This window comes from Ahaetulla prasina, chromosome 14 (genome assembly GCF_028640845.1).
Source record: "Ahaetulla prasina isolate Xishuangbanna chromosome 14, ASM2864084v1, whole genome shotgun sequence".
In the NCBI taxonomy this organism is placed as follows: Eukaryota; Metazoa; Chordata; class Lepidosauria; order Squamata; family Colubridae; genus Ahaetulla; species Ahaetulla prasina.
This window is the reverse complement of record NC_080552.1, coordinates 3230034-3242519: the sequence shown is the minus strand read 5'-3', so window position 1 is coordinate 3242519 and position 12486 is coordinate 3230034. Positions and strand designations below refer to the sequence as shown.

At 50.3% G+C, this 12486-nt stretch overlaps 1 protein-coding gene across 1 annotated transcript in view; it reads right to left on the bottom strand.

Moving 5' to 3' along the window:
* The window catches only part of PRKCB (protein kinase C beta), a 272893-nt gene that overhangs the window by 24987 nt on the left and 235420 nt on the right, over positions 1–12486 (bottom strand). Inside the window, exons 14-15 of the mRNA XM_058157171.1 lie at positions 10326–10406; positions 10086–10193 (exon numbers count right to left, since the gene is read on the bottom strand). Of these exons, the coding sequence (XP_058013154.1) occupies positions 10086–10193; positions 10326–10406 (189 nt within the window). The remainder of the gene's footprint in view (positions 1–10085; positions 10194–10325; positions 10407–12486) is intronic.

Below are 12486 nucleotides of genomic sequence, written 5' to 3'. Positions count from 1 at the left end.
GAGCCATCACCAGAGCACCGGAACCTGGAAGAGAGCAGCTGGTGTGTCTGCACCCCCTGAGCCAGCCCTGCTGCCAGAAAGTGACTTGGAAAGTGAGGGGGAAGGGCCGTCAGGACTTACCTCGGGAGCACCGGCTTCCCTGGCTCAGCTCCAGGAGCCAGAGACAGGCCAGGTGGAAGAGATAACGAGGCCTCCGTCCCCTGACTCTTCCCCCCAGGCCATGTCTCCAGACCCAATGGCAATCAGGCCTGGCTGGACCCTAGGTTTCGTCGGCAGGAGAGGCGGGAACAACAGAAGCAGGGGTGGGGCAGGCCTAGGAAGTGCTGAGTCATGAAGCCACACCCCACAGGATATAAAAGCAGCAAAGGCTGCTATACCACTTCGTGGCAAGCAAATCAACTGCTTAACTAGAGCTGAAGTACTGTTTGTTCCTGGCTGACTCATTGGCATCAAGAGAGATAACACAGACACTTGGCAGATGCTTGCTAGTTTGCTGCCAGAGCTGATAGTTGCCGGCTAATTAAGTCATCGCTCTGACTGAGGCGAGGGGGGGACAGAACAGCAGCTGGCTGGTGTGCATACCTGTGGTAGCCAGCTGTTCTTCTGCATTTTGTCGTATGCATGCATGCTGGACAGTCCGGCGCCCATGCACACTGGCCAGCTGCTTTCTTCCAGATGCATGCACACACCGGAACCTAGAAGAGAGCAACTGGCCAATGAGCATGCCCAACGGACCAGCTGTGCGGCAAGCATGAACAAGAGGGAACCCGGAAGAACAGATGGCAATGGCGCTTGTGCCCACAGAGAAAGCTCTGCATGCCTCCTCTGGCACATGTGCCATAGGTTCGCCATCATGGACATAGAACAATAGAGTTGGAAGGGACCTTGGAAATCTTCAGTCCAACCCTCTGATCAAGCAGGAGACCCTATACTATTTCAGACAAATGGCTGTCCAGTCTCTTTTTGAAAGCCTCCTGTGATGGAGCATCCCCAACTTCTGGAGGCAAGCTATTCCATTGGTTGATTGCTGTGTTATACATTTTCTCCTTTGTTCTCGGTTCCTTCTCTATTTGGTTAGTTTCCATCCATTGTTTCTTGTCTTCGTTTTTAGTGCTTTGGGAAATAATTTGACCCCCTTGCCTTTGTAGAAGCCCCTCAAATATTGGAAGACTGCTATCATGTCTCCCCGAATCCTTCTTTTGATTAGGCTATACATACCCAATTCCTACAGACGTTCTTCATATATTTCAGCCTCCAGCCCCCTAATCATTCTTGTTGCTCTTTTTTGCACTCCTCCCAGAGCATCAACATCTTTTTATATTGTGTTGGCCTGAACTAGATGCAGTATTCAAAGTGTGGTCTTACTATGGCTTTGTAAAGCAGCACTAATACTTCATGTTATCTTGATTCGCTCGCTGTTTATGCAACCTAGGGTTGCATTAGCTGCACTGCACACTTCTGGCTCATATTTAAGTGATTGTCCACTAGGAATCAAAGATCCCTCTCACAGTTACTGGCATTAAGCCAAGTTTATAATAATATAATATAACAACAGAGTTGGAAGGGACCTTGGAGGCCTTCTAGTCCAACCCCCTGCCCAGGCAGGAAACCCTACACCATCTCAGACAGATGGTTATCCAACATTTTCTTAAAAATTTCCAGTGTTGGAGCATTCACAACTTCTGCAGGCAAGTCGTTCCACTTATTAATTGTTCTAACTGTCAGGAAATTTCTCCTTAGTTCTAAGTTGCTTCTTTCCTTGATCAGTTTCCACCCATTGCTTCTTGTTCTACCCTCAGGTGCTTTGGAGAATAGCTTGACTCCCTCTTCTTTCTGGCAGCCCCTGAGATATTGTAACACTGCTATCATGTCTCCCCTAGTCCTTCTCTTCATTAAACTAGGCATACCGAGTTCCTGCAATCGTTCTTCATATGTTTTAGCCTCCAGTCCCTTAATCATCTTTGTTGCTCTTCTCTGCACTCTTTCTAGAGTCTCAGCATCTTTTTTACATCGCGGCAACCAAAACTGAATGCAATATTCCAAGTGTGGCCTTACAAGGCATTATAAAGTGGTATTAACACTTCACGTGATCTTGATTCTATCCCTCTTTTTATGCAGCCCAGAACTGTGTTGGCTTTTTTAGCAGCTGCTGCACACTGCTGGCTCATATCTAAATGGTTGTCCACTAGGACTCCAAGATCCCTCTCACAGGTACTACTATTGAGCAAGGTACCACATATAAGGTACCTGTGCATTTTGGGTTTTTTGCCTAATTTTTTTTTGGTTCACCTGGGCTGTACTTATTCAGTTGGTTTTTCTTGCCTTACTTTTATCAAAATCTTACTTTTTCATCACTGGAGGTTTTTAAGATGAGAACGGACAGCCACTTGTCTGAAATTGTATAGGGCCTCCTGCATGAGCAAGGGGTTGGACTACAAGACCTCCAAAGTCCCTTGCAGCTCTGTTCTGATTATTATTAATAGTAGCATTATCTATATGGAATTTCATTTTGTCGGGAGATCGGTTGTGTACAGGGTTGTTGGTTTCAGTCGCGATCTGGAAGGAGAAGAGGAACACAGAAATTCTGGGTTGGCCCAATGCTAAAATAAGTCCAATTTGCTGTATAATAAATACATCCTCGTTGTAGCGTATCGCAGGGACCCAGGTACACGAATGGTTGATTTGTTTAGGCAAAGCTGGTCAAGAGAGAACAGAAATTCTGTGAAGCAAGGCTGGAGCTTTAGTGTTTTTTGATGGGAAGCAGGGTAGGGTAGGGGGAGAGCCTCTGCCTCCTCAAAGGAGCCCTGTCTGAGCAGACCCCCATCCCCAGCAAGAGATAAGAAGCCGAGTCTTACTGTGGAGGAAATATCTACGAGTCTACAGCATCAAAGCAATTAGGTGCAAACACTGCCACCCTGTTCAAAGAATAACGATCTGCTCTTGGAATCTCTTTTTCATTAACACCACGAACACGAAGGAATTGGCAGCCTTCGGCCCTGAAGGCTTTGGCTTAATGAAACAGCCGGTTCTAAGCAAAAGCGGAGAATGCACAATGGCTGTTTATCTTCCCCAGCCTCCTCCTTCATCCAAACCCTCTCTGGCAAGCGGGAGACGGCGCAGCGAATCTGGCGGCAGCAGTAATGTTAATATCCTGGCAGTGGCGTTTGGCTTCCTTCCTTTCCGAGATGGAAGACAGATGGTAGATCCAAAGGCTTGATAAGCCTCGGAGGAAACATCCGAGAGGGGCCCAAGAATAGCAGACCGGTCTTCTTTTCAGGCCTGTCGGAAGGAGCCATGTGCCCCAGGAGGAGGGAAGGGCCAGGCTGAGAGTTCAGATCTGGCCAGGAAAGAACACCACCAGGAGGGCAGCAAAGAGTCTGCTAGCTACTGTGAGCAACTTACCATATGTTCCTTAGCCAAGAGACAGGCTTCAGCAAAGGCTGCGGTTCAATCAGGGATCCAAGCCAATGGCCTCAGAGCAAAGGGGAAGCCTGTTGCGCCTCTGAAGGGGATGACAGTTGACACCCAGTTCAAGACTCCCAAATCCTTTCATTGTCTGCTTACGGGAAGCCTCATTTGGCTGAGTAGGAGAAACCTTACGAAGGCAGAGGCAATAACACCAACCGGTAAGTAGATGTTGTGGCCTGTCGACCGCCGGTCCCTCCAGCAACCAAATCAGAGGAGGAGAAGGCATGGGAGTCAGGGCCAACATCAAGGCAACCTGGGAGCTCCAAGGGGGAAGAGGGAATGGAGCTGGCAGAGACAGATGGACAGAGGCGGAGCCTGGGCCGTCCGTCACCCCTCAGATGGAGAGTCAACAGCCCCCAGGTCTGGAGGTGGCTGATGAGGAAGAGGAGGAACAGCTGGGTCCAGTGCCAGATGCGCGGATGTGAAGAAGGCAGAGGAGAGGAGAGCAATGGAAATCTATGGGCTGATCCTTGGGAAGGAAGAGCCACTGCTGCTAGCGAAGCCCCACCCTAGGTCTGGGGATAAAAGGCAGGGGCCGGAGGTGAATAGATGTGGCAGACAACTATTCATCTCCCTGCCGGACTGGCTTGTTAGCCTGCGGTGAGAGAGAAACATTTTGTCAGGGCTGCTGGAGCTCCTAATAAAGGAATCATTGAGTTAACTTCAGAGGATTTCTCATGTTTGGGGAGCTGGGTCAGAACAGTAGAGCTTTGCACAACTCCAGGTCCCACCTAGCAGGAGCAGGATGAGGCTCAAAGGAAATTACGATGTGCAAATGACAGCCCTTGGCAAATTTGCACATCCTTCTTATTCAATTATTCCCACAGAGCAGAATGAAGAGGCTGAGTGGATGTAGCCTTTGATTGCAGGGGGAAAGGCCTGATCGGAAGAGGGCCGGGCCAGAAGTGCTGGCTACTTCACGATGGGGAGGATGGAGAAATGGCTGTCTCCTTCTGCAGCCTGAAGAGGGTTCTATGCTACTCCCCACCCCCGGCACTCTGTGGCTGTGTCCCTTGTCACAGAATTAGCCGTTTCATACCGCACCAGCCAAGCTCCCACTCTTGGTATCTCTTTATATACCCTGCAGAAGCAGCTCATTGGCAGAAGTGAGCTCGATGGAATTAAACTTGTGCCATATGCGATGGAGGCGGAATGGCAAGTGGTTCCATTCCTGGCTCTTTGTTGCCAAGTGCAGGGCTGCCTCCTCCTCCTCCTCTCCAAGAGGGAGGGACTGGTTTTAGGAGGCAACACTTCTGCCCGGCCACCCTGCATTGATGAACTTCTCAGCTGCTCCGAGATGACTAGGATGAAGTTGTGTGTGTCTTTTCAGCAAAAGGAATTTCTCAGATGGATACACTGGCATTGGGGGAGTGGGGGGCATGTGGAGAGATTGCCAGGCGCAGCACATCTCAGACAGCTTCAGCTGGTCTTGCTTCAGTTAAGCAAAGCTATTTCCAGCCAGTTGAGACTTTGCCCGTGGAGGAACAAGCCACGCCATTGGCTCCATTTGGGAACATGCCAGCCAGATACGCTGCTACTCAACTGGCTGCAGCAGAGCCTGCCAGAAGGGGCACCTGTTCCCTTTGCCAGGGAGCAGCAAACTGGCTGTTTGCTGCACTGAGGATGTGAGCATTTCCTTGCCTCTAAAACGGGAGGGGGCTGGAGGGGAGTCAGAGCTTCTTGATGCTGCCAGTCTGTTCACCTGGAAACAGGGTTGTTCCAAGCGCCTTTGAAAGTCCCCACACGGAGGTGAGAGCAAGTGCTCCTGTTTAGGTGTGACAAGCCAGGGGCTCTGGGGCAGCTGAAAAGAGGCTCCAGAGATGATAGTAAAAGCTGTTGTTTTACAAAGCATCTCTTTCCATGAAAACACGCTGCATGCCTCTTTCACAGCCAACTCCATGTGCTACCAAAAGGGGAAGGTTGGAACCTCTTCTACAAAGCTCACTACTCTAACTAGTATAGTCACATCTGTGGAAAAGGAGCTCACAGTTTCAGTGACAAGACTGCTTCTTTCATTGCAAGCCCTCCGGTGATCTCAGCAAGAACTCCAGATCCTGAGCAACCGAGTTTCTGGGGATAAAGACTTAGTTGGGGGGGGGGGTTAAAGTTAGGAGAGACTCGGGGCTCACTTAATATTGTGTCCTGCTCAACCTGCAGTGCAAGAGGTGTCAAGAACCACAGGACTGGGATCTGAAGTACCAGATGAGGCCCCATCTCAGTTCGCCGGTGCTTCTCTTCTTGGCATCTGCCAGCACCTGTGGAGATTCCCTTAGTCCTGGTAGTTCAGGAGGCCCTACGAAGATCTCAGAAGCTGCAGTGGCTGATCAGGGACCGAGGCTTCCTTTGCTCAGAAGCAGCTGAGTAGCAGACAAGCGTTCTAGCTTTTCGAGCCTGCTCTCTGGGAGCTGGTTCTAGAACCAGCTGGGTCTCAGGATGCGCACCCAAGTTCTCTTTTTCTCCTCTGCTCTGGGTCCACGTTCAGCATCTCCTTCTCCTGGGGAATTGCTCCGGTCCTCCCTTGCAGCCAAAGTTGAATGCATTGGGCAAACCAACTTGAATGCTTTTGGCCAAACCAATATCTCACCAAGAAGCCATTGAAAAATAAACACGGCTGCTTTTCCCAGAGGTCATCCTCCTTTTTCACCTGGGGCTGAGGGGAGAGTGTGGGTCTCCCCAGGGGAGGCGTGCAACACCTGGTACCAAGAAGGCATGTTATAGGAAGGATCCTTCCTCCCCTTTTGCTCATTGGAGAACCACCTGCTGCAGACGTTGCTCTGAATACTATTGTAGCCAGGGCTGCCACGAGGAAGGAGATAGCGTGGCATCACCAGGTTTTCTGGGGGGTATATTCAAGTTCACACTGTATGATTTTGGTGCGTACACAAATATAGCTTTATGTAAGTGTGTGTCATATCTTCCTCCAGCCCAAAATAAAGGCAGCAGTGCGACAGGAAAGGGAGGGCGTCCGCAGCTTGCTCCCCCTCCCTTGCCTGCTTCGGTTGCTTTCCATTCAGCCTTGGCATTTGCCAGAAGTGTGAAAAGCCATTGCTGAAAATCCAGCAGATGTTTTAATCAGTCTTATCTCTTGCCAATTTGCAGGGAAAGGAAATAAAACTGATAGGAAGTTCATCATGGTTATCTCTAAATTGCTCCCCCAGGAGAACCAGGCAAAGCTTCCTGGAATGGTTTCAGCCACAGCCTGGCAGAGAGGCTGGCTCTGCCTTGGTTCCCGTCCCCACCACACCCTCACCCCGGACTCGCTGACTGCAGGATCTTTGTGGCCCTCCAAGTAGAAGGCAGCCCTGAGACCTGCTGGGCTCTTTGCCCAAAGTGAGGGAAGCAGGGAGGGAATGGGGTCCCCCTGTCTTGGAAGCCCAGCTCCTTCTGTCCAAAGAATGCACCCTGAGCAACAAATGCCGGGAGGGGGGCCCCTGAAGAACAAATGTTGCTCCCCTCCACTGTGCCCTGGCCAGGTTCCAGAACAGAGTCCGAAAAGCCCCAGAGCCAAGTGGGCTGGGTTCACAGGAGGTCTGGGCAAGATAGCAATAGCAATAGCACTTAGACTTATATACCATTCCATTATGCTTTTATAGCCCTCTCTAAGAGGTTTACGGAGTCAGCATATTTCCCCCCACAATCTGGGTCCTCATTTTACTGACGTCGGAGGGATGGAGGGCTGAGTCAATCTTGAGCCGGTCAGGATCGAATTCCGGGCTGTGGGCAGAGTTTGCCTGCAATACTGCATTCCAACCACTGAGCCACCAGGGCTCGTTTGTTAAAAGATGTGGAGACCTATAGCCTGTCCCACAGAGAGAAAATGGGAAGGAGAGGATGCTCATCTTCGAGGTCTATAGCAGCAACCCCCAATCTTTCCAGTTTGGCCACCTGGCGGCATGGGGGGGGAGAAGGGATGGTTTTGTGTGAGTGGCAGGCATGCGCGCGAGCACACACAACTCCATTTGTGCAAGTGGCAGGCGCCTGCGTCCATTGCTCACTCAAATGAAGCTTCGTGTGGAAGCACAGGCACCTGCTATTCGTGCATTGCGTGGCCCAGTTCCGAACGGGTCACGGCCAGTAGTGGGACATGGCCTGGAGGTTGGGGAGCCCTGGTCAGAAGGGCTGTCCTGTGGAGGAGGGCAGGACCAGAGTCAGTGGAAGTAGGTGCAGGTTAGCCATTAGGAGGAATTCTCAGAAGAACAAGGGTCATCGAGTGTGGGCCAGATGTCCTCAGTTGGTGCTATGATCCTCCCACATAGTCGGATCACTTCTATCTGTATCTGAAATACTTTGGCAGGATCCTTCCCTGAAGAAGAGGTTGGGCTAGATTGCCTCTGAGATCTCTTCCCACTTTATGCTTCCATGACTTGAAAGTAGCTTTGGCCAGAATATTTGCGCCCTCCCATGAAAAGCAAAACACGCATCTTTGTCTATCTATGAATTGCTGAGACAAATTCTGCATAGACTGGGAACGTCCCTCAGGATCCAAGGAGTTTTGGCAACAAAATTCCCATGGGGAGCCTCAAGGCGACAAATTCAAACTAAGCCCAGCCAGGTTTCTGCCGGATGGCAAACTGGGCAGAGCTCTCCCCGCCGAGATCCAGGAAAGAGAAGGATGGCTGCAGGGGCAGGACCCTCTGCAGACTTTCTCTGAGTAGAGCAGGACCCAAGGCTCTGTGTGGAATCACCAGCCATCAGCCGAGGGGCTCTGAGGGGCTCCTCAAGGCCCCTCTGTGTAGACCCCTCCAGAGGAGTTCCAGTTACTGCAGGTACAGGGAGTGATGGGCTCTGCGGGGTGAGTAGGTTTTCCCAGGCCCAAGACTGGAGTGCTGATGAGTGGGGGGATTGAGAAAGAGGGCCATTTGGAGCAAGAGCCAACCACTCTGGGATTCTCTGCATTGCTTTTAGGAAAGGGAGCTAGAGTAATTTTTTTTATTTTATTTACATTTATATCCTGCCCTTCTCCAAAGACTCAGGGCGGCTTACAGTGTATAAGGCAATAGTCTCATTCTATTTGTATATTACAAAGTCAACTTATTGACCCCCCAACAATCTGGGTCCTCATTTTACCTACCTTATAAAGGATGGAAGGCTGAGTCAACCTTGGACCTGGTGGGACTAGAACCTGCAGTAATTGCAGGCAGCTGTGTTTTAATAACAGGCTTCTTACAGCCTGAGCCACACCACGGCCCTAATTGGACTGAGAATGCATGAATGAATGAATGAATGAATGAATGAGTGAGTGAGTGAACGAACGAACGAATGATGGAAGGAGCAACGACTAGCACTAGCCCTGATGATGTTACCTAGTTTGGGTAATGAAACATCTGCAAGAAAACCACCAAGCTGAGGGAACACCAAGGACCCCTCGTTTCAACCCTGAGCTACAAATGTTCTCCTTTATTGGAGCAATAACTTCAATGCACCTGAGAGGGAGAAAAAGGAGGCACAAGATGAGAAGGTCAACTGTCCAACATCCCACAAGGGGCCTCACAGGCCTCCCGCAAATCCAGCCCCTCTGGAACAGCTTTTTCCCACCCGACCAGCTGGCCTCCGACCAGCCTGGATGCCACGGCACTTTGGAAGAGCCATAAGCACCTCTTCTGCAAATTTCAAGGGCTTTGCACCATTCAAAGGACACATTTGTTTTTCAAATGCCCCTTCCCCAAAGTTTCTGAGGATGCACAGGATTGACCTGTGGGAATGTGGGGGGGCGGGGAGAGCTGGGAGGGATGCCTAATGGTGAGGAAGCCCAATGGTGAAACTTCCCCTGATCTTCCAGCAAGAGAAGGTCGCCAGTGTGTATAGAGGGCAGAAAGGAGAAGCGTGGCTGGATTTAAAAGAAAAACCCAAGTCAGTCACAGTATGTTGGACTTCAATTACTGAGGTTATTTCAGGATTACTTAGCCTTTACATTGTCAATTACTCAACGGGTGGAAGGACTTTGGAGCTGCAAAAACCTAGCGAGACCCCCTCACTACTTTTGCTGAGAACAAGAGAGAGAGAAAACAATTGGTCCCAGCTTTAGCTGTTCCCTTCCAGCCTCCATCCTGCCCGTCTCCTGATCATTCTGGTCACTACTAGGTGAGACATTTTCTGGGAAATCCTAACCGATCTGCTCTGTCCAATCCAAAGGGAGGACGGGAATAGGTTTCATTCGGCACTGGAATTTCCATCGCAAGACCCTTGAGCTGTTTTTCTATACTGTCCAAGCTGAGCCCAGGAAATGCCACAGGGGCCCCTGCTGTCCCAGCCATAAATCCAACTGGAGCCTCATAAAGTGCTGCAGAGCCCCATCAGCCCTCCAGATGTGATGGTTTGGTTTGCAACAGGATGCAGGAGAAGAGGAGAAGCAACTGGCAGTCCAACAGTCCGTGGCTGTTGCAGCAGCTGGACTCTTCTGGTCTGGGAGTGAGGCAAGGCAGCCAGCAGGGTCAACTTCTCCCACTCAGAGAAGGGCTCGGTGGGAAATTCAGTGCCACGTCCCTCCCATCCCATGTCACGTCACCCCACTGTAGCTGCTGCTGCCTATCCACAACTCAGCCCCTCTCATGCTGTGAATGTGGGGAGAAACATGCTCCCTCCACCCCAACGCCAAGGGAGCTGAAGGCATCACTCACCCCCTTGCAGATGGCCACTGCTTCTTTGCTCATGGATTTGGGATAGGCCACGTTGTGCTCCATGATCGACTGGAAGAGCTCATCTTCATCTTCTCCTTCAAAAGGTGCCTGTGTAATTGGGGAGCAGAAGAGGAAGGGGTTTCAGAGGCACCCACTTTTTTCTCTAGGGAGCTCTGGGGATGCTCCACCCCAAAGGCAACCTCTCCCCATACACACACACACAGCACAAGGCTGGATTACCTGCCCCGCCAACATCTCATAGAGCAAGACGCCGAAGGCCCACCAGTCCACCGATTTCCCATAGGGTTGATAGGCAATTATCTGAAAGACAACAGAAACCACATCACCATTATAGCAAAAGTCCCCAACCTCTGATCCATGGCCTGTTGGGAACAGGGCCACCACAAGTAGTGTTGTGGTCTGCCAGCAGTCTGTGGAGCTGGCAATGGAGTCGGACAGCGATGAGGCTGAGGTGGGGCCAGAGCCATCGGGGAGTGAGGTGTGGACTCCAGAGCCTCCAGAGACTGATAGTAGTGAGGCAGAGGAACAGGAGGAGCCTGTTCCTAATGCACGCATGAGAAGAGCTGCCAGAAGACAAGAGCAGCTCAAGCAAAAAGGACAACTCAGGAGTAGGGCCAAGAGATGATTGGCCCCTCCCATAAGGCTTAAAAGACCAGCAATGGTGTTTCGGGTTTGCCAGAAAAGAACGTTGGTAGCTGCGTCTTCTTGCATTTATTTTTGTATCTGTGACTTCTGAACGTTTGCCAAGAAAGGCCTTTGGCAGTTTGCCTAATTGGACCAAGGTTGGTGATAGGACTGAGGAATTTGTGTTGGGAGGAATTTGGTTTAATTTAGTTGAACTATGCTGGGAATGAAGTAATTCTCAGCTGTTCGAATAAAGTTTTTTTGTTTTTTCACTGACTGAGTTTCCTATTACCTACTGGGGCCTGGGTCACAACAGTGGGTGAGCACCTGAAGCTTCATTTGCACATGCGCGTGATTAGGTTGAGAGTGCAAACCTGTCCCATCCCCCTCACTCCCCGCTGCACGACACCACATGCCGCTGCCAGTCCATGCAGCCAAAAAGGTTGGGGACCACTGCATTATGTGACTAACTCCATAGTCCTCTTGGTCCCACAGCCACGTGGGAGCCGTGGATAGGAGGGGAACCGTGTCCATCCATGGTAGCCAAATATCTTAAGGAGCCTGGCAGCACTTTTTCTGACTAGCACATCTGATTCAAAGGCCAACGTTTTTCATGAGCTGCAGCTCCCAGTTACAAGAAAGGCAAAGGAAGGCTGGTTGCTTAGGAGTCTTGCGCCATGGGAACCGATCCTCCACAAAGACGGAGATGCGGATTTCTGAAATGGCAAATCGTCTTTCCACCGAGCATGACCCCCCCCAGCACCTGCTCCCTTATCTCACTGTTTGCAGTCCTTATGCTACATATTTGTAGAATATTTATTATCTGACTTTCACAGCAAATACCCACAAAAGGGAGTTTCCATGGAAATAGAATGACACATCCACAAATAAAAGAATTCCACAAGAACAACAGGAGATAACTATATAAATTTAACCAAATCTATACCTAACTTCCTCAGAGCAGCATTTCTCAACCGTGGGCATTTTAAGAGGTGTGAACTTCAATTCCCAGATTCCCTCAACCAGCATGGCTGGATGGGAAATTCTGGGAGTTGAAGTCAGCGAGTCTTAAAGTGCCCACAGTTGAGAAACACCGCCTTTAAAACACCACATCATTTAAAAGGGTGGAAGCAACATTAGGCCAGCCTCCACCGCCCATGTAAGAGGAGACCAAGTGCTCCCATGCAGGAGGAAAGGGGTCCTGGAAAAAGGACAGACTGCTATGAGGAAGCCAACCAGTGGTGAGTTTCTACCGGTTCGCCCCGGTTCGAGTGAACCGGTAGTGTCAGTGGCAGGAGGTTCCGCCAACCTGCCCAGATGTCATCATGGACGCTCTGCGCATGCGCAGAACGGCTGCACGTGAGTGAAGCGAGCATGTACACACATGCGCTCACAGTTGCGAACAGGTAGCGAAGGTAAATGGAACCCACTACTGAAGCCAACCTATCCTACAACTCCGCAAGGCTTTCCTGAAACTTAACTGGGCCAAAACAGAGCAGCCGCAAGTACAAATGGTAAGAGCTTATAGTTTCTCTCTATGGTGCATGAAGCCTTTTCTTGAATGATTGAATTTTATACATCTCTACATTGACTTACAGTAAGTGTGAGGTTAAATGACGCTGTCATAATAACAGAGTTGGAAGGGACCTTGGAGGTCTTCTAGTCCAACCCCCTGCCCAGGCAGGAAACCCTACACCATTTCAGACAAATGGTTATCCAACATTTTCTTAAATTTTTCCAGTGTTGAAGCAGTCAC